This window comes from Oncorhynchus nerka, linkage group LG20, assembly GCF_034236695.1.
Source record: "Oncorhynchus nerka isolate Pitt River linkage group LG20, Oner_Uvic_2.0, whole genome shotgun sequence".
NCBI lineage: Eukaryota > Metazoa > Chordata > Actinopteri > Salmoniformes > Salmonidae > Oncorhynchus > Oncorhynchus nerka.
This window is the reverse complement of record NC_088415.1, coordinates 34,376,439-34,404,228: the sequence shown is the minus strand read 5'-3', so window position 1 is coordinate 34,404,228 and position 27,790 is coordinate 34,376,439. Positions and strand designations below refer to the sequence as shown.

Sequence of the window (27,790 nt, the reverse complement as noted above, 5' to 3'; positions counted from 1 at the left end):
TTAGTCATGGCCACTTTGACATTGCTCAATCTAATATTTATATATTTCTTAATTCCATTGTTTTACTTTTAGATGTGTGTATTGTTGTGAATTGTTAGATATTACTGCACTGTTGGAGCTATAAACACACACATTTTGCTACACCCGCAATAACATCTGCTAAATATGTGACCAATACATTTGATTTGACAATTTTTGCTACATACTTTATACTTTAAATACTCTATTGTTAAGAAAAGTGTATATTTTTTAATTAAAGGGAAACCTCGGGATTTGTCTCTACTTCCCTGTGACATACAAATGAATGGATACCCTTTTTATGTCTCTGCATCCAGTATGAAGGAAGTTAGAGGTAGTTTCGCAAACCAATGCTATCTAGCATTGGCGCAATTACTAGAAGTCTATGGTATCTAGTAGCATGCTAGCAGTTACCTTAGACTTCCAGTCATAACGCTAGTTAGCTACCTCCTTCAAACTGCACGCAGAGACATAAAATTCAATTTACAGGTTAACCGGACTCTGGGGAATAAAGGGCATCATTGCCAAAATCGTGAAGTATCACTTTAAGTGTAAATATTTGTATTTATTATATCCCAGAGTTACCATCCACTACATCTTCAAAACAGCAGGTCTAACAAAGTGGCACTTGTCCACTAAAGCTCTGATTATAGTAGAGTTGTGGGGTAGAGATTGCTGACTTTCAACACTTGATGGTACACACACGTGGTGTTCCCTCAACATCAAGACGGGCCCTTCTTAATTCAATTGGTGACCGAATGTAGAAATGAAATAATATTATGACACAGCACGATTCATTTAGACATAGTAGATTTTCTGTAAATAGATTTCGCTAAAAGAAAATATGCTGATTGCAAATCCGATGTCTCTAATACTGAACGTTTCACTGATTAACACCTTTACACTCTAAATAGCAGACAAAGTCTCTGTCACGTATCTTGATCCATACATTATTGATCAGATTACATGAAAAACTGTACTGGCAGACAGTTTTTCATTTTCTCTCAGGATTAATGCCCATGAGTCAACCTCTAATTTATTTTCTCCCCGTCAACCTCTCTTTTGTCTCGGTCTGTCGCATTGGCACCCCCCCCCTCCTTGAAGCCTTCTGACATTTGGTATGCTGGCCACATCAACATCAAAGTTACTGTAGACAGCATACACTACAGATAAGTGTCTCAGGCCTCCTCTCCCTCCCATCTCCTGAATAATTATATTTAATGATGAGTGAGAATGTTACAGACGCACAAATATCATACCCCCAAGACATGCTAACCTCATCATTTCAATAACTGAGGAGGTTAGCATTTTTGGGGGAGTATGATATTTGTGCATCTGTAACTTTTTCACTCATCATTCATCGCGATTCATTCAGGACTAAATCGGTAATCATGGTAGCATCCACATTAATGTAGAAGTGTTTAGAAATATATTATTCTTATTTACAATAAAAGTGACTCCAAAATGACAAAACACATGATTTAACATTCATTTCTATTGGGCACAAAATAATCTGAAACGCAATCAAAACAAACAGCAAAAGTCACAAGCTTAATGTAATCATTGCATGCTAGGACTATGGGACCAAATACTACACTTTTGACTACTTTAAAATGCATAAGTACATTTGTCCCAATACTTTTGGTCCCCTACAATGGGGGGACTATTTACAAAAAGTGCTGTAATTTCTAAAAGGTTAACCCGACATGGATGAAAATACCCTCAAATTAAAGATGACAGTCTGCACATTAACCTCATAGTCATTGTGTCATTTCAAATCCAAAGTGCTGGAGTACAAAGCCAAAAAAACAACAAAAATGTGTCACTGTCGCAAAACTTTTGGAGCTCACTGCATCATCATATCAAGATCCTCTTTAAGACATACTGTTTGTTGATGTTTTTGAAAAGCCATAATATTACAATTGTTCTTGACAAAGCGCACTTCTGTCAAAGGTATTTTCCCGGTATCTTTTAAGAGTTCATATCTAGTGAACTCTAGTTTTAGTGGGATTCCATTTTGAAAGGGCTACAAAATCTAAAGCTCTCCTCCTTACACTGATAAAACAAAATGGTGGAAGAGAAAAAAGTAAGGGTGACACATAACAGAGGATTAGTTTATGTGGAAGGGGAGATTTCCCTAAATGGATGTAACACTAGACTAGATTGATGTGTCAAGTATTTATGCATATCATGCACAAAAGGCCTAAGCGTTTTAACAATGTCCATGCATGAACATATACATCTGTAATGTGCAGTAGCAGTGGAGATTCAATCCAAACAGCAGAAAACTCCATTAGCTGCCTGCATTTGTTGCCAGACACAGAGATAATAGGGGTGGTGCTGATTAGGATAAAACTAGCATTGTTGTTTACCTGGAAACTGTATATGTGGTCACACAACAGAAAAACAAACCACCAGATGAGGCATCACACACTACAGTCTAGGAAGTGTTTTTTACAGACATCTGGACAGAGATAAGTATATTGTGATTTATTCTCCTCTATTACAACATTTCTTTCCCTCTCTACCTCCACCCTTCCCTCTCCTCCCCTGCACTCAGCCATAGTGAGTAGAGCAGTGAAGCGCGTCTCAGGGAGACCTGGTGAACAGTAATGAACTGAGCCTATGCATCTATTTGAGGGAAAGTGAGGAGAGAGGAGAGAGAGAGAGAGTAGAGTGGGGGCCAGGGGGGGGGGACTGAGTGCGGGCTTTTCTAGAAGCACTGATGCAGTACAAGCTGTGCAGGATGCAGGCAGACAGGGAGTAGAGTGGGGATGCAGGCAGACAGGGAGTAGAGTGGGGATGCAGGCAGACAGGGAGTAGAGTGGGGATGCAGGCAGACAGGGAGTAGAGTGGGGATGCAGGCAGACAGGGAGTAGAGTGGGGATGCAGGCAGACAGGGAGTAGAGTGGGGATGCAGAGCGAGGGGAAACAGATTCATTACTCCCCTCTAACCATTCTCCAACCTACTCTATTTTACTTATTTTTTTCTCATCAGAATATCTACAGCGGTGAACAAGTTGTCATGACATCATGTCCTAAACCTTTTCACTCATTAAATCTTTAACAACTCACTTTTATTCTCCCTCTGGTTTCTTCCACTTTATTTCTCTCCTCTTGTTCTTACTTATAGAGTAGCTAATTTTCTACCCCGCTTCCCTTCGCCCAGTTTTTTTTAAAGCAGAGGGGAATGTGTTAACAGGGGAAGCGGATGGAGGGAGGAGGAGAAAGGTGAGGTAGAGAGAGAATGTGGCTAAGAGCGGGGCACAGCGCCTGCTGTCTTCATCCCTGCACCGCAAGCGGCAATCTCCCTCTGCCAGTGATGAGGACTCTTAAAGAGGACAAAGAAGGAAGAAAGACAGCCTGAACAAAGAATAGTGAAAAAGCTCTCTGAGCAATGAGTATACCAGGATTTTTCTGCATTGATTTGAGTCCCACTGCTTCTCTCAGACATGTTCCATTTGCCTGCTCTTTTCTTCCATGTCAATCCACTACTTTTCTGTGCTGGGAGAAGATATCAAAGTTCATGTCAATGTCGGCAGTTACAATGTAACAGATGAAACCAAATGTACCAAAAAAAACTTCCAACCCAGAGGTTGATAAACAATGAATCTTTGGGAAGATTCAGCAGCCATCCGCCACCTGCAAAGATCAACTGGAGTTCCAGGGTTGAAAGGAAGTGGACTCACACAATAGATGCCCCCCTACAACCCTCTCTTTTATCCTCACCATCCAACACACATTGGCACACTGCCAACTCGGAATCTTAAGAACTCTCATTCAAAAGAACCCCCCTTAAGAAGGGGATTTGTTTAAAGCCAGGACCCTTTCTCTCTCCCAGTCCTTGTATTTTCCCCCTTTCATATCCCCATGAGAAGAGCGATTTTTGCTTGATTATTCTCCGACACCGCAACTGGGATTTCTAAAATTGCCACTCCAGCAGCGTTTTGTCAGATTTATGAATTTGTAAGTATTTGCTGCAATTGATCCTGCAAAGCTCCCCCTCTTTCTGTTTTCATTCTGCTTTACTCCCTCTACCACTTTCTCCTCCAGCTCACACATGAACTCCTCCCCCCATTACCCATTGTCTCTCTATACAGTGTCAGTGAAGGGATGCCATTCTCGCTCTAGCGTGGACACAGCCAGAGGAGGAGGAAATGGAGGTAAGTGAGAGATTTATTACAAAGAATAAATCTGTCTATCAGTAAACTATGGGCTATGCCATTAATTTGTATTTTAACTGTACGTATAAACTAATTCTACATTCATTGGTAATTGTTTTCTGAATTAAATGCAGTTTCAAACAAGAGGATCTTACAGTTGTTCTGCTGCTTACAGAATGCACTGTTTGCCTGTGATAGTGACTGTGTAGGCTGACAGTAGTAGGTGCATGTGTATTGAATGAATAGTGGGTTGTAATGTGACTGGCTGGACATTTGGGTGCTGTCCTTTATTCCTGTGTAATGGGGGAAACAAGTAAAAACCTCTGTGAGATGGTTTCGGTTTAAATCACAGAGTTTAAAACGCAACTGCAAATGGTGGAATGTATCTTATCCTGCATTGTAATAGTGAAGGGCCCCATTAAATGCAACCCAGAACCTCTGCACTTAGATGTCTCTTTTTCTATGTTCTATGTTGTTTAGTCCATTACTCTATAGACAGATACACACCTGGTATGTGATTACAAACACAGACATACACATCTGGTGTGTGAGACAGTGTGACAATTACTCCAATTGGCTCCCAGTAGAGATTAAACGTTGTAGGATGTTTGGGATTAGCGCTAATCCTCCTTCCTGAGATTCACCTTATCTTCTGGCCAGTGTCTGACACACACAGCAAAACAGAGCAGAGGCCTTGCTAATTTATGCCAAGACATGCATCAGTAGGCTCCCTGGAGTTAAGGGATCTGGAGGACGGAGGGGGCCAGAGGGGCCTGTCAACTCAGGGTTTGAATTGGGTGTCTGGGGAAAGCAGGCGTTAGGGTTGTGAGAGCTCACTGATTTCCAATAAAGTGAGCAGGGAATATTCTCACCAATAATAGCCATCTAATGTCTGCGGGCCAAATGAAATGTTCGCCCAGGCTGGCAGGGAGACTATTAGACCAGAATAATAATGAGATGGGACAGTGAGACAATGGCAGGCAAGATGGTAAGTTACCTGGCCAGAAGAACATTATTATAGAATGTTAGGTACTGTAGGGTCTTCATATCTAAATAATTAAATCCAGGAACGTATGACAAGGAAAGCTCTGAATGTACTGTAGCCTTAGCTCTGTTGCATATTGGCCTGTACTCTGTACACTTCCTGTCTTAAGATGGCCTGGCTGTTTTGCAACTATAATACAGCCATATACAACCCCCATATGGTCAAAGAACAAAGCTGCTTGACAGTCTATAAACGTCATACCCTTTTTGTGTTTTGTCTGAATAACTTGAGACTGGCTAACACATAAGCCCTGCTCTGCAGTGGACAGTCACAGCCCTACAGGAAGCTTTGAGTTCAGAGAAGAAGAAAAAAAACTGTTTGCCTCAATGGGTCTTTTGTTGTTTGAGTTGGAGACACAGCAAGCACCAGAAACCCTGAACACTGACTGACAAATACCTGGCCCCCCTGTGCCTCAAATGCCACTCTATACAATGTCAACAAATACTGCCTCTGTCCTCCTCAGTTGCCCATTTTCTTCTCTGAGCTAGACTAGATCATCCAGGATTTTTACGTTTTGTACTTTTTCCTCAGCAGAGATGGCCAGCTTGATTAACCCCCAAAAAAGTGTACATGGGAAGTTTCTGACTGGTACAGACCAATAGAAACATGGGGAGAAGGGGAGAGTTAACAGTGATTTGCGTATGCGTTTCAGCCAGAAGAGCTGCACAGAAGACATCGCACTAATGGCAAGTATAGTTGGCCCCTTTGTTAAATAATTTGTTCAGATGTTTATCTCTATGTATTTTGGGTATGCGGTATAGGGAATTGGTTTGTAAATTAAGCAAAATCCTTTCTATTGCATTGTTTTTTAAATAATTTTGTGTGCAAATATTTTCTCACTGAGTGGGGATATTGCTGTATTGGACCTATCCTGGAAGACCCAGTTAGGCTACCATCTTTGATTGAACAAGGCCAAGAGTCTCTGAAAATAGCATACAGTGCCTTACATACAGTGCACATTTGGTTTTAAGGTGGGATTAAAAAGGATTTAATTGTACTTTTTTATCAATAATATACACAAAATACTCTGTAATGTCAAAGTGGAAGACAAAATATAACATTTGCAAAACAAATATGAACAAATCGTAATAAATCTTGATTATATAAGTATTCAACCCCCTGAGTCAATACAAACTAGAATCACCTCTGGCAGTGATTACAGCTGTGCGTCTTTCTGGGTAAGTATCAAAGAGCTTTGCACACCCGGAGTGTACAATATTTGCACATTCTTTGTTAAATTCTTCAAGCTCTGTCAAGTTGGTTGTCGATCATTGCTAAACAGCCATTTCCAATTCTTGCCATCTAAGTAGGTGACACTGGAACATTCAATGTCATCTTGGTAAGCAACTCCTGTGTATATTTGGTCTTGTATTTTAGGTTATTGTCCTGCTGAAAGGTGAATTAGCTCTATTCCGTTTATTTTTATCCCAAAAATCTCCCTAGACTTTGCTGATGACAAGCATACCCATAACATGATGCAGCCACCACCACACTTGAAAATATGAAGAGTGGTACTCAGTGATATGTTGTATTGGATTTGCCACAAACATAATGCTTTATATTCAGAACAAAGTTAATTTATTTGCTGATTTTTTTTGCAGTTTGACTTTACTTTAAAAAAATTAAAAAATAATAGTTTGTAGTGACTGGGTGTGTCAATACACAATCCAAGAGTTCTTAATAACCACCATGCTCAAAGGGATATTGAATGTCTGCTTTTTTACTTTATTTACCCATCTACCAATAGGTGTTCTTAATTGCGAGGCATTGGAAAACCTCCCCTGGTCTTTGTGGTTGCATCTGGGTTTGAAATTCACTGCTCGACTGAGGGACCTTACAGATAATTGTATGTGTGGAGTATATGAGGTAGTAATTAAAAATCATATTAAACACTATTATTGCACACAGAGGGAGTCCATGCAACTTGTTATTTGACTTATTAAGTCCATTTTTACTCATGAATTTATTTAGGCTTGCCATAACAAAGGGGTTGAATACTTGTTGACTCGGGACATTTCAGCTTTTCATTTTTTATTAATTTGTAAAATTGTCTGAAAACATAATTCCACATTGACATTATGGGATATTGTGTGCAGGCCAATGACACAAAATCTGAATTTAATCCATGTTAAAGTCAGGCTGTAACAACAAAATGCGGAAAAAGTCAAAGGGGTGTGAATACTTTCTGAAGACACTGTAACTTAAACGGGCAGAATTATGTCCATGCAACTAAAGCTTATCGTCCTGTTCCCAATCCCAAATACGGCCTCTATCTGTTTGCACAAAGATTTAGTTAATTGCCCAAATCTGCTTAGTTCTCTGTGTCTCAGTCATGAATGAATCAATGCTGAGGTCATTTTCTAATCCTTTGTCAGTGGTTCCAAAAGTCAGGAAGAGGCCTGCCACTGAACAGAAAGGACTGTTTACGTAAACCTTCTTGTATTCACTGCTTCCCTTTAAACCACAAACCCCCTTTTGATTAACGTTCTACCTTTTCCCTTCAGACATTGACTGAAAGCAGTGGTTTTTTTTCATCAACGATTATTGTCTGTAATTACCCTTGGGAATTAAATGTTTGAGATAGGAGGATATTTTAGACTAAAGCATTGAATAGGGATAGCTCTGTCAAAAACACAATTCTCATTTGTTCACTGAGGGATCAGTTGAAAAAAAGAAAAACATAATAAGATACTATCATTTAATTCCTCCGAGGCCCCAGTTGAATACTACCAGTTCAGTTCCTTTGGTTAATTATTCATGGAGATGTGAGTTTTAAATCCTGAGCACTGCCTCCCTGCAACCTGCCCTGATTATTCCTATTTTTTAGCTTGTGATATCAAAATCATAATTGTGCCACACGGCATTGAACATATTGCTGCATATCATTTGGGAAGCTAATAAACAAAATAAGCACATTGGGATTATTTAGTAGTTTGATGTTTTCTCTGATACTTGGCCATGCCTGTGTTCTATGGCTTTCTATTCCTATGTGATTTCTCTCTGGTATGTCATGTAGGGTTTAAAGCCATTGGGTACAGAGTGGAAATGCAACAAGGGTACTGACTGTATCCTAAACATAGACCATGATGAAGGAATATCACTTTTCCCCTATCACTTGCAGGAATTCATAGCCCCGTTTATTATTGTACTTTATTTATATCACAAAATAATGTCTCAAAATCAACAACAGGCTCATCATCAATTAACTGAAACGTCCAAATGTCCTGTCTGAAAATGAAACTAATCAGCTGTCCATCATTTAGGAACAAGTGCTGTGAAAAAGTATTTGTCCCCTTCCTGATTTCTTATTCTTTTGCACATTTGTCACACTTAAATGTTTCAGATCAAACACATTTAAACATTACACAAAGATAACCCAAGTAAACACAAAATGCAGTTAAGTGATGATTTCATTTATTAAGGGAAAAAAGCTATCCGAACCTTCATGGCCCTATGTGAAAAAGTAATTGCCCCCTAAACCTAATAACTGGTTGTGCCACCCTCAGCAGCAACAAATGCAATCAAGCCGTTGCGATAACTAGCAATGAGTCTTTTACATCGCTGTGGAGGAATTTTGGCTCACTCTTCTTTGCAGAATCGTTTTAATTCAGCCACATTGGAGGGTTTTCGAGCATGAATCGCCTTTTTAAGGTCACGCCACAGCATCTCAATTGGATTCAAGTCCGGACTTTGACTAGGCCACTCCAAAACCTTAATTTTGTTTAAGCCATTCAGAGGTGGACTTGCTGTTGTGTTTCGGATCATTGTCCTGCTGCAGATCGCAAGTGCGCTTCAGCTTGAGGTCACGAACTAATGGCTGGACATTCTCCTTCAGGATTTTTACGTGTACGCGCCTGCTGTGAACATCATTGGTATTGGCATGTTAAAGTTTATGCTAAGAATGAAACATCTCTACATCTCATTGTTTATACCAATAGCCCAAACCTGGTCAAGTAGAAGCTTCTTTATTTTAATTTTGTCCCCAATGTGTGGAAATTAAATATACCTTCTTTCCCAAATGATGTCCCAGCCAGCCTCACAAGTAAAAGTAGACTAGTCAAGGTGACTTGACGTTTGTAAAAGCGTGATGTGAAAAGCATCCAATTAAGATGCTGTGCATGCGATTTGGAACCAAATCAGCACATGGAACGACCAAGACCGTGCACCAGCTAATTTAAATAAAGGTACAACTTTAAGCTCTAAATTAAGCATAAAACAGTATCAACAATAAAAGTAATTTAATACTATCAATGTTAAATGCCAGGGAATGAATTTTTTTGGGGGGATTTGATTTGAATCATGACTATGCTCACTGATTAAATTAGCTTAGATGGCTAATCATGCAGCTTGCGCCTACTGTTGCAACTGCTTTCTTGATTGTGTTAGCTGGCATATCAAGTAACTAGTGTATTGTTGGTTTACCAGCAGGGTAGACGATGTAGCTAGCAACTATTGCTGGATCATTGACATTGGACGTCTTCTACTTGAGTACATTGTAAACAAGTTGGCATATTGCTTGGTGTTTATTTCGGTCGGTTCCTCAACACGTGACATGCCGATGTTTGTAGAAGACCCCGCTCAGTTCTCCAAGCCAAGACTAAGTCGGAGTTGATAGCCCACAATGTTACGCTTCCTGCGGCAGAGCACAAGTCCATATGAAACTATAATTGAAACACATCAGTCAAAAGAAATGCTCCAGATATCTCTAGCGACGAGGAAGATGACCAGCAAGACGTTGTGAAAGTCCAAGACAGTGCGTAGAAAAAAATACTAAATGTATTTGAACGAGCATTTCACTTTTACTTGAACGGACCAAAATGCGTCGGCTCACTGAAAAGACTCGGAATGCCCACGGTGAGTAGAACTGTCATGTCAATAGGACAGATAATTATTTGTATTAAGTAGCTCGAGTGAATGGCTTTACTAATCCTATAGTCAGAATCTGGTGTGGCCACCAGCTGCATTAAGTACTGCAGTGCATCTCCTCATGGACATTCTCCTCATGGACTGCACCAGATTTGCCAGTTCTTGCTGTGAGATGTTACCCCACTCTCCAACCAAGGCACCTGCAAGTTCCCAGACATTTCTGGGGGGGGGAATGGCCCTAGCCATCACCCTCCAATCCAACACATCCCAGACGTGCTCAGTGGGATTGAGATCCAGAACACTGACATTCCTGTCTTGCAGGAAATCTCGGACAGAACGAGCAGTATGGCTGGTGGCATTGTCATGCTGGAGGGTCATGTCAGGATGAGCCTGCAGGAAGGGTACCACATGAGGGAGAGGGATGTCTTCCCTGTAACGCAGAGCGTTGAGTTTGCCTGCAATGATAACAAGCTCAGTCCGATGATGCTGTGACACCCCCCCAGACCATGACGGACCCTCCACCTCCAAATCGATCTCGCTCCAGAGTACAGGCCTCGGTGTAATGCTCATTCTTTCGACGATAAATGCGACCATCACCCCTTGTGAGACAAAACCGCGACTCGTCAGTGAAGAGCACTTTTTGCCAGTCCTGTCTGGTCCAGCGACGATGGGTTTGTGCCCATAGGCGACGTTGTTGCCGGTGATGTTTGGTGAGGACCTGCCTTACAACAGGCCTACAAGCCCCTAGTCCAGCCTCTCTCAGCCTATTGCGGACAGTCTGAGCACTGATGGAGGGAGTGTGCATTCCTGATGTAACTCGGGCAGTTGTTGTTGCCATCCTGTACCTGTCACGCAGGTCTGATCCTGTGCAGGTGTTGTTACATGTGGTCTGCCACTGCGAGGACAATCAGCTGTCCGTCCTGTCTCCCTGTAGCGCTGTGTTAGGCATCTCACAGTACGGACATTTCAATTTATTGCATTGGCCAAATCTGCAGTCCTGAAGCATCCTTGCACCTATTGACGATAGTTTTGTTGCTCTAAACATTAACAAGCATTGCCTTTGGTAGTGTTTTGGAAACATAAGGATCATATCATATCACCAAGAAATCATTAAACAAAAACAAAAGGTAAATTACTACACACCTTTTATAGGTTCAGTGTTCCCACACGGCCATATCTTCATGTTACAGTGCCTGTTTACAGAAGACAATATGTGTTCGAATACCCATACTAATGTACTGTATACTACATACTATTAGTTAATTTTAGTATACTGTAAATGGAACAGTATCCTTTCAGTTGAGCGTACTAGCTCTTTGCCAGTCTACCGGAAGTTGATGCTGTTGCTATGCAACCTCTTGCTAGCTAGTTAGCATAACAAATGACTAGTTAGACATTTTACAACTTAGGGTGTGTTCTTAAATTCAAATCTGGAGTGCCAGAGTGCGCTCGTAAATTCAGAGTGTTTCGCCTTCGGAGTGCACACTGGATGCTCGGGCCCAAGGAGTAGCGTTGATTTGAGCGTTCTGACCTTACAAGTTGGATAACCTAGAAGAAACGAGTCATTTCGCAGTGTTTGTGATTACACCCTGATGAAGACAGCTTGGCTGTCTCAATGTTGGTAATTACATTTTTGCATCTGAGCTCCTAGAGTGTGCGGCTCTCTTTCATTTTCAAGTTTTCTACTCCGCTAGCCAGCACCTCGCCTAAATAGGTGTACGTTACTTTTTCTTCTATATTGTTCTGTTACCCAGTAAACAGCACTCTACCGACAAAAAAGCTCTTAAACGATGCCGAATTATAATTATTTTCCTGATACCGACAAAAAAGCTCTTAAACGATGCCGAATTATAATTATTTTCCTGATACCGGTCATAGACCCATACAAGATTACTTTGAATATAGCCAAAGGGAGCGTGATAAGAGCCCCACCGGGCCCTTCACAACTGGACTACCGACTTTATCTGCCCGAGGGAGTTATCCAGCTGGCTCCTCCATCGTGACGTTACCTGAACGCCCATCTGCGGCCCGCTAATCGTTAGCTGTCTTATAGATCTATCAGACAGTTATTTTTTTCTTCTTGGACCTCTATAACTATATCTATTTTTTTTGTGAATTGGATTGATCCCCTCTACCACATGGAACCCCACTAATCCTACCGACGGAAACGCACGAGGTGGCTAAAAACAGACCTCCATCCTATGCTAGCTTGCTACCGATGGCCCGGCTAGCTGTCTGAATCGCCGTGACCCCAACCAACCTCACTACTCACTGGACCCTTTTGATCACTCGATTAAGCATGCCTCTCCTTAATGCCAATATGCCTTGTCCGTTGCTGTTCTGGTTAGTGTTTATTGGCTTATTTCACTGTAGAGCCTCTAGTCCTGCTCACTATACCTTATCCAACCTAGTTCCACCACCCACACATGCGATGACATCTCCTGGTTTCAATTATGTTTCTAGAGACAATATCTCTCTCATCATCACTCAATACCTAGGTTTACCTCCACTGTATTCACATCCTACCATACCTACCAACTGATTGCCCCCCATCTATCTTCAGAGCTCGTGCTGCTAGGCGACCTAAACTGGAACATGCTTAACACCCCAGCCATCCTACAATCTAAGCTTGATGCCCTCAATCTCACACAAATGATCAATGAACCTACCAGGTACAAACCCAAATCAGTAAATACGGGCACCCTCATAATGTCATCCTAACTAATTCGCCCTCCAAATACACCTCTGCTGTCTTCAACCAAGATCTCAGCGATCACTGCCTCATTGCCTGCATCCGTAATGGGTCAGCGGTCAAACAACCTCCACTCATCACTGTAAAACACTCCCTGAAACACTTCAGCGAGCAGGCCTTTCTAATCGACCTGGCCGGGGTATCCTGGAAGGATATTGATCTCATCCCGTCAGTAGAGGATGCCTGGTTATTTTTTTTAAATGCCTTCCTAACCATCTTAAATAAGCATGCCTCATTCAAGAAATTTAGAACCAGGAACAGATATAGCCCTTGGTTCTCCCCAGACCTGACTGCCCTTAACCAACACAAAAAAATCCTATGGCGTTCTGCATTAGCATCGAACAGCCCCCGTGATATGCAGCTTTTCAGGGAAGCTAGAAAACAATATACACAGGCAGTTAAAAAAGCCAAGGCTAGCTTTTAAAAAAAAAATTTGCTTCCTGCAACACTAACTCAAAAAAGTTCTGGGACACTGTAAAGTGTCCATGGAGAATAAGAACACCTCCTCCCAGCTGCCCACGGCACTGAAGATAGGAGACAGGGTCACCACTGAAAAATCCACTATAATTGAGAATTTCAATAAGCATTTTTCTACGGCTGGCCATGCTTTATACCTGGCTACCCCTACCCCGGTCAACAGCACTGCACCCCCCACAGCAACTCGCCCAAGCCTTCCCCATTTCTCCTTCTCCCAAATCCAGTCAGCTGATGTTCTGAAAGAGCTGCAAAATCTGGACCCCTACAAATCAGCCGGGCTAGACAATCTGGACCCTTTCTATCTAAAATTATCTGCCGAAATTGTTGCCACCCCTACTAGCCTGTTCAACCTGTTCAAGATTGGAAAGCAGCTGCGGTCATCCCCCTCTTCAAAGGGGGGGGACACTCTTGACCCAAACTGCTACAGATCTATATCTATCCTACCCTGTCTTTCTAAGGTCTTCGAAAGCCATGTCAACAAACAGATTACTGACCATTTCGAATCTCACCATACCCTCTCTGCTATGCAAACTGGTTTCAGAGCTGGTCATGGGTGCACCTCAGCCACGCTCAAGGTCCTAAACGATATCTTAACCGCCGTCGATAAGAAACATTACTGTGCAGCCGTATTCATTGATCTGGCTAAGGCTTTCGACTCTGTCAATCACCACATCCTCATCAGCAGACTCGACAGCCATGGTTTCTCAAAAGATTGCCTCACCTGGTTCACCAACTACTTCTCTGATAGAGTTCAGTGTGTCAAATCGGAGGGTCTGTTGTCCGGACCTCTGGCAGTCTCTATGGGGGTGCCACAGGGTTCAATTCTTGGACCGATTCTCTTCTCTGTATACATCAATGATGTCGCTCTTGCTGCTGGTGAGTCTCTGATCCACCTCTACGCAGACGACACCATTCTGTATACTTCTGGCCCTTCTTTGGACACTGTGTTAACAACCCTCCAGGCAAGCTTCAATGCCATACAACTCTCCTTCCGTGGCCTCCAATTGCTCTTAAATACAAGTAAAACTAAATGCATGCTCTTCAACCGATCGCTGCCTGCACCTGCCCGCCTGTCCAACATTACTACTCTGGACGGCTCTGACTTAGAATACGTGGACAACTACAAATACCTAGGTGTCTGGTTAGACTGTAAACTCTCCTTCCAGACCCACATCAAACATCTCCAATCCAAAGTTAAATCTAGAATTGGCTTCCTATTTCGCAACAAAGCATCCTTCACTCATGCTGCCAAACATACCTTTGTAAAACTGACCATCCTACCAATCCTCGACTTCGGCGATGTCATTTACAAAATAGCCTCCAATACCCTACTCAACAAATTGGATGCAGTCTATCACAGTCTACCACCACTGCGACCTGTACGCTCTCGTTGGCTGGCCCTTGTTTCATACTCGTCGCCAAACCCACTGGCTCCAGGTCATCTACAAGACCCTGCTAGGTAAAGTCCCCCCTTATCTCAGCTCGCTGGTCACCATAGCATCACCCACCTGTAGCACGCGCTCCAGCAGGTATATCTCTCTGGTCACCCCCAAAACCAATTCTTTCTTTGACTGCCTCTCCTTCCAGTTCTCTGCTGCCAATGACTGGAACGAACTACAAAAATCTTGAAAGTGTTTCCAGTTATCTCCCTCACTATAGCTTTAAGCACCAGCTGTCAGAGCAGCTCACAGATTACTGCACCTGTACATAGCCCATCTATAATTTAGCCCAAACAACTACCTCTTTCCCTACTGTATTTATCTTATTTATTTTGCTCCTTTGCACCCCATTATTTTTTTTATTTCTACTTTGCACATTTTTCCACTGCAAATCTACCATTCCAGTGTTTTACTTGCTATATGGTATTTACTTTGCCACCATGGCCTTTTTTGCCTTTACCTCCCTTATCTCAACTCATTTTCTCACATCGTATATAGACTTGTTTCTACTGTATTATTGACTGTATGTTTGTTTTACTCCATATGTAACTCTATGTTGTTGTATGTGTCGAACTCCTTTGCTTTATCTTGGCCAGGTCGCAATTGTAAATGAGAACTTGTTTTCAACTTGCCTACCTTGTTAAATAAAGGTGAAATAAATCAAATTAAAATAAGATCATTGTGTCGGAGTCCCTTTTTGACATGCCGGGAGGTAATTCTGACCTCTCGAAAGAACTGTTACATTTATCTAAACGCCAGACGAGAACGCATCTACATTTCGTCACTCTTAGTGATTATGTCCGTCAAGGCATTATTCCATGGGGACTCAGGTGGCAAAAATAATCATCATTGGGACAGCGCACAGATGATTTCTGTGAGCGCTGGTGTGCCATCCTGAACAAATGCTCTATTGATTTAATGACATTAGATGTTGACCAGTTGAAAAGGGATTTTATTGAAAAGGATAACACGATTAAAGACAAACGCACAGCTCTACAAATAGCGGTTAATGATGATGGCATATTCAATGAACGGATGAAAACTAACCAAGCGATACAGAACAACTTGACTACAGAAATAAAGGAACTTAAAATCAAGAAATTGAACCAAGACAAAAAAGATAAGGCCGAGGATAAAGTCTACTTCTGGAGAAACCCTGACAAGGGAAGTCCTGCTCCCCCCTTCCATGGCAGACGCAGGAGGGACGCCGCTTACTTCGATCCACCCCCGTTTCATCAACGCTCTACAACCAGCGCCTCATCGGCTTCCAGTGGTAGTTTTCTATTCAACGAGAGACTGGACCGACCGAAGGGCGGAGGTGGCCGCAGGCACGCGCATCGACGAGATGAGGTGAGAAGAAACGACTATCAGAGGCAGAGGAGACCGTTCACACGGTCCCAGAACCCACGGGACTGAGTGTCTTTAATTTATCAAGCAAGATATTGAGCCCTGCCCATTTCTCTTTGCTTAATAAAGGGTTATCTTTTGTGCCTACAACCCAGTGCAACGATTGTGATGTTAAGGTAGACATGTTTAAGTTTTTAGAAACATCCGTTTAATGGAATACTTTAGCTCCCCTAATTCTGACACTTCTATTGAACCAGTAGGTTGCTCTCCTGCACATACTCCGACTCCTTTTAGAAGCACGAGTTATTCTATACCTCCAGCCAATCGCAATCACTCTGTCGAGACATATTGCAGACTTGTGGAAAAAGATGTTGGACTTCTCCTTAAGAACAAACAGGAGTCCATATCTTTCCATAATTTACCTAAGGATGAAAAACAAGCTTGGCCTGATTTACAATCCGATACGTCAGTCCTTATTCGTCCTGCTGATAAGGGTCGGTCAGTTGTACTCATGGATAGGGCAGCTTATGTAAATGAGTGTCATAGACAGCTGCTTGACAACACCTTTACAAGAAACTCAGAAGTGACCCTACTTCCCAATTTCAGAATACTCTCTTTTACTGTCCTAGATGGGTATTTAAGTTCTGGTCAGATAACCAAAAAAGAACATGACTTTTTGGCTATTCAACACCCTGCCACTTTCTATACTTTGCCGAAATTACACAAGAATGTTACCACAACCTTCAGGGCACCCTATTGTAGCGGGCATTGATGCAGTAACGGCCCTCTATCTACTTTTGTTGACTTTTTTATTAGACCACTCGCAGAACAGCTCCCCCCCGTTGTAAAGGACACCAGCAGTATGATCTCTATCATTGAATCTCTTGATCCTCTCCCTGAGAATACCTTGTTAGTTACTTTTGATGTTGAGTCGTTATACACACATATTCCACACGAGGGTGGTAATTGAAGCTATGGAACATTTTCTTCTGCAACGTGACCCTAATGAACTACCTTCCAGTGCATGCATTATAACATTGGCTGAAATAGTAGTCACACATAACTATTTCATGTTTCTAAATGTCTTTATTCAGACGAAGGGTACTGCTATGGGATCTCCCATGGCTCCTAACTATGCTAATTTGTATGTTCGTTACATGGCGAAACAGTCTATTTTCAATCCTCTCAAAAATGTTTTCTTGCCTCTAACATCATTATTTGGAAACGGTATATTGATGATATTTTTGTTCTATGGATCATTTGAGATTTACTATGCAATCTGATACACGTCAAATCAGTTTTCTTGATCTCATGATCTTTTGTGAAGATAATGTTCTGATCTTTACAGGAGGTTTACTGATCGTAACAGTTTGTTGAGGGCTGATAGTCACCCACTTCCCTTGAAAAATAGTTTGCCCTACAACCAATTATCGAATCAAAAGAATTTGCAAAAAAAGAATCAGATTTCGTCAGAAATATGGCTGAGACGCAAAGAAAGTTCAAGGAGAGGGGCTACAAGAATGATCAGATTAATATTGCCATTGAGAAAATTAAAAACAAAACGAGACATGACCTTTTTCAAGGTCAGTCTCGCAAAAAGACTCATTCTTATGTTCTAACTACCCGCTATTCAAAGCGTTCTGAACAAATTAAGGGAATTGATCACAAACAGTGGCACATTCTAAAATCCAATGATAGTCTCCGTAATGTGTTTTTCGGACCTTTCCTTGGTCGTATTCTCGCGGGGCAGAAATCTCAGAGACCAATTGGTACACTGATTTACCACCCCAAAATATTCCCGAACAACGTCTATTTGCGCCCCTACTGGATGGAAATTACAAGTGTAATGGCTGTGCTCAATGCAATGGCACTTATAAATGTAGATCCTTCAAACACCCACAACAGGGAAATCGATCCCAATCAAAGGTGTTATTACGTGCTCCAATAAAGCCAGTTATTTATCTTATAACTTGTCCTTGTGGTAAAAATGATGTGGGTAAAACAAAGCGCGAATTAAATGTACGTATCTCAGAGCATCGTAGCACCATTTAGGTGCAAAAACTTGACTTACCCAGTTGCGGCCCACTTTTTGGAAGCAGGCCACTCGATTTCGTCTCTGCGTTATATTGGCATCGAACATGTCACCCTCCCTATGAGAGGGGGTGACCTTGATAATTTATTGTTCAAACGAGAGGCTGCCTGTATGTTTAATTTAAAGACCCTTGCTCCCTTCGGTCTCAACGTAGACTTTGATCTGAAGCCATTCTTGTGATTATTGTGACTTTGCCATTGTAATTGTTTGTAAGCTTGTGTAGTCTAAAATGAATCTATGATCGTATTGTAGCGACCCGCACAGACAGCTGTGTGTTATGTGTTAGGCTAGGAGGTGGTTGTGTTGTACTGACCAGTACCCGGTGTTCGCGGGGTCCGACATGTCAATCAACCTGCTATCTGCCAATCACGGGAATGCCTGGAATGTTCTGATGCCGGGCATCCTGGTGGTTGGCGGAGTGGCGTGGAGGGGGGTTGGGCAGGGGGGTGGAGCATTGGAAGTTAAGACCAGGTTCAGCCTTTGTTCTCTCTCTTAACGTCTGGCCTTCACAAGAGAAGGTCACGATTGGCTTGTGGGTTATCTGTCATTTTTGGCGTGTGCTACGGCCCAAACAGTAGCCTGTGTAAAGTTGGTTTAATAAACCGTCAATTCGCAAACTCAAGCCTCTGTCTGGACAATTGTTCATTTATGATCTAGTCAGGTCATTACAGTATGATATCCATTTGTTGTTTGTTTGTTCTTTGTATGCCATTTTAATATTTGAGAATTAACCAATGATATTAGGCCACTCTTGGCCATGATTACAGACACCTGTGTCTTTTGACACTATAAACGAGTCATTCCGCAGTGTTTGCGATTATACCCTGATGAAGACAGCTTGGCTGTCGAAACGTTGGTAATTACATTTTTGCATCTGAGCTCCTAGTGTGCGGCTCTCTTTTATTTTCAAACTTAAAAGTTGGATAGCCTTTAGTTAATATACTGGCATGTTTGATGTATAAGTAGCTAGCTAACATACCAGTACATACTGCTGTAATGATATGCTATGGTACGTAAGGACAGCGTAACTAACAAATTGTTAGCCAACATAACGTGTAAAGTAACTAATTTAAAAAGTGATTATTTTAATACATTGCATACATTTTTTTTAAACATTTTGTTATAATTAGTTAAAGCAATGAATTTGTATCTGCTATCGTTTGACTTCGGCTGCATATTTTCTTCAAATCTGAAAGCGATGTGAAGCCACGTCCGTTTCCTGAAGAATTGCATTATGGTCCCTGAAATACAGATAGTATCCTCTGCATGTATGCTTCATATTTTGGCGAATTTAGTACAACATCCGGGAACTTTTGGCATACTAACTATATCCATACTATGACCAATAAGAATAAATATGATAGATATACTCAATTCACGTCACAAATAGTACGGTTAGTGTGGGTAGTATGAGTGTTCGAACACAGTTATAGATAGCTAACTAGCACAGGTTGCAATCTAGCGTGCAGGGTTGGGTAGGTTACTTTCTAAATGTAATCCTTTACTAGTTAGCTGTCAAATTTTCAGCAGTAATGTTTGGATTATTCAAACTCAGTAACACAATCTGATTACTTTCAGTTACTTTTTGATAACTTTCCTGTTAAGTGGTTGCCATGAACTTCATATTAACTTACAAGCAGCTCGATGGCAAGTAAAATTCTGTATTTCATATTACAGTATAGTTCCTGTAATATAAATATGGTATCAAAGCAAGTACTGTGTAATGACAAACAGTAGACCTACAATACTGTATTATACTGTAAAATGTCAATTCTACCATAATCAGCATGAATTAATGACATTTATTGAGGAGAGGGTTTTGTATTTTACTGTAATTACAAGGGATTGCTGGAAGCAGGTTGGCTGCTTGGTAAAGTGTTTATAAATTACAGCATATTAATAACTATTTGGTGGTTTTATATCACTTGCACTTATAGAGGCCTCAACAAAGGCTTCCAAACTGGCAGCGACTATAGGGCAAAACAGACCAAAAGGACAGGTCAAAATAATCAAACATTTAATGTTTGAGACTTTCTGCCACTCCAATCTTTCCCCTAAACAGTTTTAATTGATGGGGCACTGTAACCACATAAGAGTTGCAGTGGGGGAAAAAAGTATTTTGTCAGCCACCAATTGTGCAAGTTCTCCCACTTAAAAAGATGAGAGGCCTGTAATTTATCATAGGTACACTTCAACTATGACAGACAAAATGAGAAAAAAATCCAGAAAATCACATTGTAGGATTTTTAAATTAATTTATTTGCAAATTATGGTGGAAAATAAGTATTTGGTCACCTACAAACAAGCAAGATTTCTGGCTCTCACAGACCTGTAACTTCTTTAAGAGGCTCCTCTGTCCTCCACTCGTTACCTGTATTAACGGCACCTGTTTGAACTTGTTATCAGTATAAAAGACACCTGTCCACAACCTCAAACAGTCACACTCCAAACTCCACTATGGCCAAGACCAAAGAGCTGTCAAAGGACACCAGAAACAAAATTGTAGACATGCACCAGGCTGGGAAGACTGAATCTGCAATAGGTAAGTAGCTTGGTTTGAAGAAATCAACTGTGGGAGTAATTATTAGGAAATGGAAGACATACAAGACCACTGATAATCTCCCTCGATCTGGGGCTCCACGCAAGATCTCACCCCGTGGGGTCAAAATGATCACAAGAACGGTGAGCAAAAATCCCAGAACCACACGGGGGGACCTAGTGAATGACCTGCAGAGAGCTGGGACCAAAGTAACAAAGCCTACCATCAGTAACACACTACGCCGCCAGGGACTCAAATCCTGCAGTGCCAGGCGTGTCCCCCTGCTTAAGCCAGTACATGTCCAGGCCCGTCTGAAGTTTGCTAGAGAGCATTTGGATGATCCAGAAGAAGATTGGGAGAATGTCATATGATCAGATGAAACCAAAATATAACTTTTTGGTAAAAACTCAACTCGTTGTGTTTGGAGGACAAAGAATGCTGAGTTGCATCCAATGAACACCATACCGATTGTGAAGCATGGGGGTGGAAACATCATGCTTTGGGGCTGTTTTTCTGCAAAGGGACCAGGACTACTGATCTGTGTAAAGGAAAGAATGAATGGGGCAATGTATCGTGAGATTTTGAGTGAAAACCTCCTTCCATCAGCAAGGGCATTGAAGATGAAACGTGGCTGGGTCTTTCAGCATGACAATGATCCCAAACACACCACCCGGGCAACGAAGGAGTGGCTTCGTAAGAAGCATTTCAAGGTCCTGGAGTGGCCTAGCCAGTCTCCAGATCTCAACCCCGTAGAAAGTCTGTGTTGCCCAGCAACAGTCCCAAAACATCACTGCTCTAGAGGAGATCTGCATGGAGGAATGGGCCAAAATCCCAGCAACAGTGTGTGAACCTTGTGAAGACTTACAGAAAACGTTTGACTCTGTCATTGCCAACAAAGGGTATATAACAAAGTATTGAGAAACTTTTGTTATTGACCAAATACTTGTTTTCCACCATATTTTACAAATAAATTCATTAAAAATCCTACAATGTGATTTTCAGGATTTATTTTCTTCTCATTTTGTCTGTCATAGTTGAAGTGTACCTATGATGAAAATTACAGGCATCTCTCATCTTTTTAAGTGGGAGAACTTGCACAATTGGTGGCTGACTACATACTTTTTTGCCCCACTGTATATAGTTGGCCTAGCTGACCGGACTGCAGGGAGGGGCCCACGGAGGGGGTGAGGGTCTGTCTTCCAGAACTGGGTTGCCATGCCATCATTCAGTGTGGTTTCAGACTTTGCTGGAGTTTAATGCTTTACTGCACTACCCACTGATTAGATGGTTGTATTTCTATATTTACATTTGAGAATATATTGCAGAGAAGGATTGCCCACAGGCACATTAGAGTCATGCTGATCTCTTCTCACACCTGCTTATATACACTCACTGATCAGTTGTAGGTAGCCCATCCAACTAGTACCTGGTCGGACCTCCCTTTGCCTGCAGAACAGCCTGAATTCTTCAGGGCATTTTACAAGGTGTCGGAAATGTTCCACAGGGATGTTTGTCCATGCTTACGCGATGCATTACACAGTTGCTGCAGATTGGACGGTGGTACATTCATGCTGTGAACAGCCCGTTTCATCTCATCCCAAAGAAACTCTATTAGGTTGAGGTCTGGGGACTGACCAGGTCACTCAAGTTAAATGAACTCGCTGTCATGTTCCAGGCAATGGTTTTCCACTTCTCAATTGTCCGTTCTACACACCACTGTTGTACGGTGCCGTTATTTGTCCATTAGCTTGCACGATTCTTGCCATTTTCCTTCGACCTCTCTCATCAATGAGCTGTTTTCGCTCACAGGACTGCCGCTGACTGGATGTTTTTTGTTTGTGGCACCATTCTCGGTAAGCCCTAGACACTGTCGTGCGTCAAAAGCCCAGGAGGGCGGCTATTTTTGAAATACTGGATCTGGTGTGCCTGGCACCGACGATCATACCACACTCAGTCGCTTAGGTCATTCGTTTTGGCCATCCTAACGTTTAATTGAACAGTAACGGAATTCCTCGACGCCTGTCTGCCTACTTTTATATAGCAAGCCACGGCCACGTGACTCACTGTAGGAGCGATTCATTTTTGTCAACGGGGTGGTGTACCTAATATACTGTGGGTGTATATGGGCTCTGTTCTGCTCAAACACATGCTTGATGCTTTCAAAGGCTGGAATTGATTTGTCTTTTTTGCAACTAACAATATGTCAGCTAGCCTGTCAATGAATGTATATGAACACTGAATTATTTCCTGAATAAGGGCTAGCACCAAGCCTTATACAATAAGTTGGATTGTAGACAATCGGGGTGTCTTCTATAGGAGGTGGAATTTGAAATGCTGTAACACCAGCACTTTGTGCAACTTGCTCTTATATTGATTTTTAATGTTTTGCTGTAGCAGCTAGCTTATTATTTAGATGTTTTGATCAGCATTCAATTGTCCTTGTTTTCATTACATTAGTCATGATTGTGTCTAGCATTATAATCAACAGGACTGTTTACCTTGTTCAGTTAGCCCTGCTCAGTGGTCTGAAATTCATTTTTAAAAGACACTTCTCAGTTATGGTAAAAGTTGTGTCAAGGGATTTAACTGGTAATTTCCTGTCCCCACAGGAAGAAGAAAATAAGGAAGATCCAGAGATGACTGACCCCTGTTGACTTACGGAAGATGAACTCAAGGCCACACTGCTCAAATATGGAGTCAAAGCTGGAGCCATTGTAGGTGAGACTACTAAATACTACACATTAAAGTGGCAATCAGCAGTTGAAACAAAAAATCTAAAAAGCTGCGTGATGGGGCTGGAGAAATGGTACCACTCTAATTCATAGACCGAGTTATGGATGCAAGGACTGACCATCAGTAGTTTTAAGCATGTTTTGAGGCTATGCGGTGTTTGTTTACATTTGCTTTGTTTACAAACATTGGAGTAAAACAAGCTTATTTTGGGTTCTGATGGGGTACGACAGAACCCAAATATAAGTTCCATTCTTCAAGAATCAATGGGTATACATATTTAATTATAAGTTCAAAAATGGATGTAGCTACTGATAATTGCCCCTTTTAATCTCTGTATTTGATCTGTCTATACTTGCTAATACAACTTATCCATATGGTACTTTGTACAATGTCTTTAGTTTGAAATGGATCTGTGTGTGTGTGTGTGACAGATAGACCTGGTGGTGACTATGAGAGGAAGCTACAAAGGCTACTAGAACCTGCCCAGACAGAACGGTGGCACAGGAGATGCAGACCAGTACTCTGATAGTGAAGAATAGTGGGGTATAATCATTAAGATTTGTTACAGACAGATGTGGATTCTGTATGCTAAAATGGATGACAAAACGGTGTCCTCAAACAAGGATGTGTTTACCTCTGATTCTGTTGGTCTTCCTTGTTCTGAACCTGAGACTTTCATTAGAGAAAGAATATCAGCATGGTAATGAACAGGTGAGTGGTTCATACTAGGATCTTATTTTGAGACCCTGATCAAAAAATAGTGAACGTTCTATGCAGCAATGTCATTCTCCTCAAGTAAGGCTTTTTTTTGCCTGCAGTGCCACCTTGTGACAGTAGTTAGGTATTTCTGTGCCTGGGTTCTAATGCAAACTGTCTCAATGTCTCAGTGGTGTCTCAGTGGTTCTCAGCTCAGTTACTCCTTACTTTTAACAGATGGAACGGCACTCTCGGAATAATAAGAAAGCTGAATATCATTATCAGTGTTTTATGCCATCGTCGAGAATGGTAAATCTGACAACTACTTAGACCACTTATTTACAAATTATTCACAAATTCAACATTTTAAAATGGGTGATGGAATTATTTCTGGAGTGTAATGGGATAACAATGATGCTACCCTGGTAGGGGGGTTTGGAGAGCTCTGGGGCACTGAATTCAATCCCAAGAGGAATGCAGGGAATCATGGGAATGTGGCTGTCTTCCACAACAGCAGAGGGGGGCACCCGGGGCAGTTGCCCCCATCGCCTGTTACACCTGGGCATGGAGTTGGGCGGAGCAGAACATCCTCTCTGCTAGGACATACCACAGGATCAGTAACCCTTTTAGGAAAACTCACTCATTAACTCTTCAAAGGGAATGGGATCTCTGCTCTTGCAATTTTTTTCATCTTGAATCTGCACATTATGCACTCTTCTCACACTCCAAAGCTGGTGCATATTTAGGGTTTTAAGGGACAACTTAAGGGATCAAGCAAGCCGTTGGAGCATATTTTTGGATGTCCTGTTATTGGGCTGTGGCTCTAAACAACTTAACTTAACCCATGCAGGTGCAGCCTCCATCTGTATCTCTGGGTGGCGGTCGTAATGATTCCTTCTATTCCTTTTCTCAGAGCTTCAGCATTACTGAGATGGTAGAGGAGGGAAGTTTGTTTTGATCTGGTTTTATCTAATCTTGACAATCACATCAACTTAAATATCTAATCCCCACTAAAGTGATGACCAATGAGTGATATTCTGTATTTACGTTTTCCTCTGGAATCACAGATTGAGAGTCAAAGCCCTCTCTCCAGTAGTAGAACACAGAAGCAAACAGAGTAATATTCTGGGACCTTGGCCAAGGCCCCACCGGGTCAGTAGTAATCACAAACATTTCAGTAATCTTATCTGTGACAAGCTGTTGGTGGTTACTGGGTGGATGTTAGGTTCTAAATAAACAAGAGTAAAAACTCACAGACAACTATGAAAAGCTCAAACCAAGTTTTCACCAAATGGTGACAAAGACATATTCACACAAGCACAGGTATTTAAACATTCCCCCTATACTGAGTCTCCTCCTTATACATATGGACAGCCAATACATATCGGTTGCTAGACAGGACTTTAGTGATTCCAGTTCTTTCTCACTTCATCTGATCTGACCTTGGCCCAAATTCCTCACTCCTCCCCAACTCATGGCTGTCCTGTTGACTTGTACCAGACTGTGGCCTTTCTCATTTCCACCTGATGTCTAACAGTAACATGTTCTGACAATGTAAACGTTCTGCATTCCCCTCTCTCCCTCAGTAACATGAAATATCCTTGTTTATATTTCAACTTTAAAATTCAGAACCCATATCAAGGTGATTCACTGGGCTGTGGTTAACAGAGTGAGTAGAGGGAATGTGGAATATACTTTTAATTATTATTTTTCTCACTTCTTGTAGCAGGACATGGCGATGGTGGACAAGTATACCACGGCTAACCGATCACCTTGCGTCACCCCAAAGACCTCCTTTTCTAACAGCATATCAAGGCACCTACATTAGCATGTTTAGTTGTCTTTCAGATTCATTCCCATCTTTCCACTCTTTCAACAGTTCATACACTAGAGCTACGGTGTATATGCAGGTCTACACGGTATACTTTATTATCCTGTTAATGGTTTTACCATTACTTTGACTTTGATTGGGTTGTTCATGTATATAACCAAGCTAGTGCATTAATCAAAGTGCTCATTCATACTAAAAATAATGTTTTACTAAGAAAAGGTTTGGGGGAAATGTCTTGGTTCACTGTACTTTTACCTCACGACTTTGAACCTAAGGTCTTGCACAATAACCACAAGTGGCTTTATGACTTTCCCCTAACCTTTTATCACTTTGCCATTCCACCCGATCTGATTTAAGATGGTGAGGGACACTGGTAGTGTGGCTGTTTCTCTTTCCTCTTATCTGTTTGGGTCAGACAGTCTGCTTGGTTTCACTTCTTCAGGAGCCGGTCACAGATGTCCTGATGGAGTTCCTAGAGACCGACTCTATACACACTGGCATTGTGTAAGTCCAGTTTCCATAAAACAACACTACACATACAGAAGCCATGACAATTAGGCTATGACCCAGAGACTTTATGGTTACTGCTTACTGAGGCTACCTAGATTCCATATTTTCCTACTTATTTTTCTACCTTTTTTATGTGGTCAATTATACTCTTTCTTCCAGTGCCACCTGTCGGAGGCCTATCAAGGGTGCAGCGGGGCAACCAGTCCAGTTTAAATACCCAGACCTGCCTGCCAGTCCCATGACCCTACAGAGACGGGCATTGGCGCGCTGCCTGGTGCCTCTGTGGGCCCAGATCCTGGTCTTCCTCATCTTGACTTGCCTCCTCGAACTCATCTACTCTGCCATGGAGCACAGCTCGGACCATCCTTTTGTGGCCTTGCTGGACAACCTCAGTATGGGGACAGCGACTGAGGGACTGTCGCTCCAGGATGACCCTTAGGACTCATCTGTACACCCTCTCAAGGGAGGAGTAACTCCCCTGCTCTAGGTCTGTGTACTGACTCTCCACCCTTCTCCTAAAGGGAGAAATCATTTTATGCATGAATTTAATAGTGGATAAAACTTAATCCAGCCAATGCTTATACCAATCCTAAACTTTAAAATCCATGATGAGAAGTAGTGCACACTTGGGGGTTAAGGAAGGATGCTCCACAAATTGGTTTACAGTTGTTGTGAGGAACTTCATTTGGTCACTGTAATTCACCTTTACACTTTGGATGATGCCACTTTGTTCAAATATATACAGTGATTGTGGAAGTGCAGAAAATAAAGTTATTAGGCCTAATTTAGAGAAATAATACCATTTTGAGATTTGTAACTGAAGGGAAGATGTTGTATTTAATTAAAAGTATGTATCAAGGAGAACTGAATGGCATTACGGCTACAATTTACACATTGGTTCAGTTGGGGTTATCAAAGTCCAGTCTGTGTTAGACTTCATCAAAGATGTGATCAGGGACAGTATTCTCTTGTTTTAAAGGTTTTGTAAATGTATTTTTATTCAGTTCAGTTTTTGGGCACTGAAATGTCAAACTAATAAGCAATATTAAAAAATATATTTTGTGAATACTCATTACCTTTTCGAACCCATCTGTAATTTTTCAGTTTCTATTTTGGGTGTGAAATAGCTACTTTAAACAAAAAATGTTAGGGAATTCAGTGTTTTTTTTTTTCAAGAGTTGCTTTTGTGTTTGACTTATTTTTAATAAAGAGATTTGTTTCATTTGGACATGGTCCCAAATAAATAACACATGCTGTATGACATTTTGATTCAAACTGCATG

The 27,790-nt window shown here is 41.6% G+C and overlaps 1 protein-coding gene across 6 annotated transcripts; it reads left to right on the top strand.

Moving 5' to 3' along the window:
- The first annotated feature begins 3,377 nt into the window (after positions 1–3,377).
- Positions 3,378–27,757, top strand: LOC115102339 (lamina-associated polypeptide 2, isoforms beta/delta/epsilon/gamma-like). Of its 6 annotated transcripts, none has more exons than XM_065005434.1 (6): positions 3,378–3,984; positions 4,119–4,181; positions 23,348–23,452; positions 25,894–25,999; positions 26,441–26,502; positions 26,668–27,757. In XM_065005434.1, exons 3-6 carry the CDS (start codon positions 23,403–23,405, stop codon positions 26,945–26,947), a joined length of 498 nt encoding a protein of 165 aa, XP_064861506.1. In that variant the 5' UTR covers positions 3,378–3,984; positions 4,119–4,181; positions 23,348–23,402; the 3' UTR covers positions 26,948–27,757. The 6 variants fall into 6 exon arrangements, with proteins under 6 accessions (XP_064861506.1, XP_064861505.1, XP_064861508.1 ...); XM_065005436.1 differs by lacking the exons at positions 3,378–3,984; positions 4,119–4,181 and adding exons at positions 18,988–19,055; positions 25,235–25,319 and having other exon boundaries at positions 23,348–23,456; XM_065005435.1 differs by lacking the exons at positions 3,378–3,984; positions 4,119–4,181 and adding exons at positions 18,988–19,055; positions 23,903–24,014 and having other exon boundaries at positions 23,348–23,456.
- Positions 27,758–27,790: the final 33 nt, after the last annotated feature.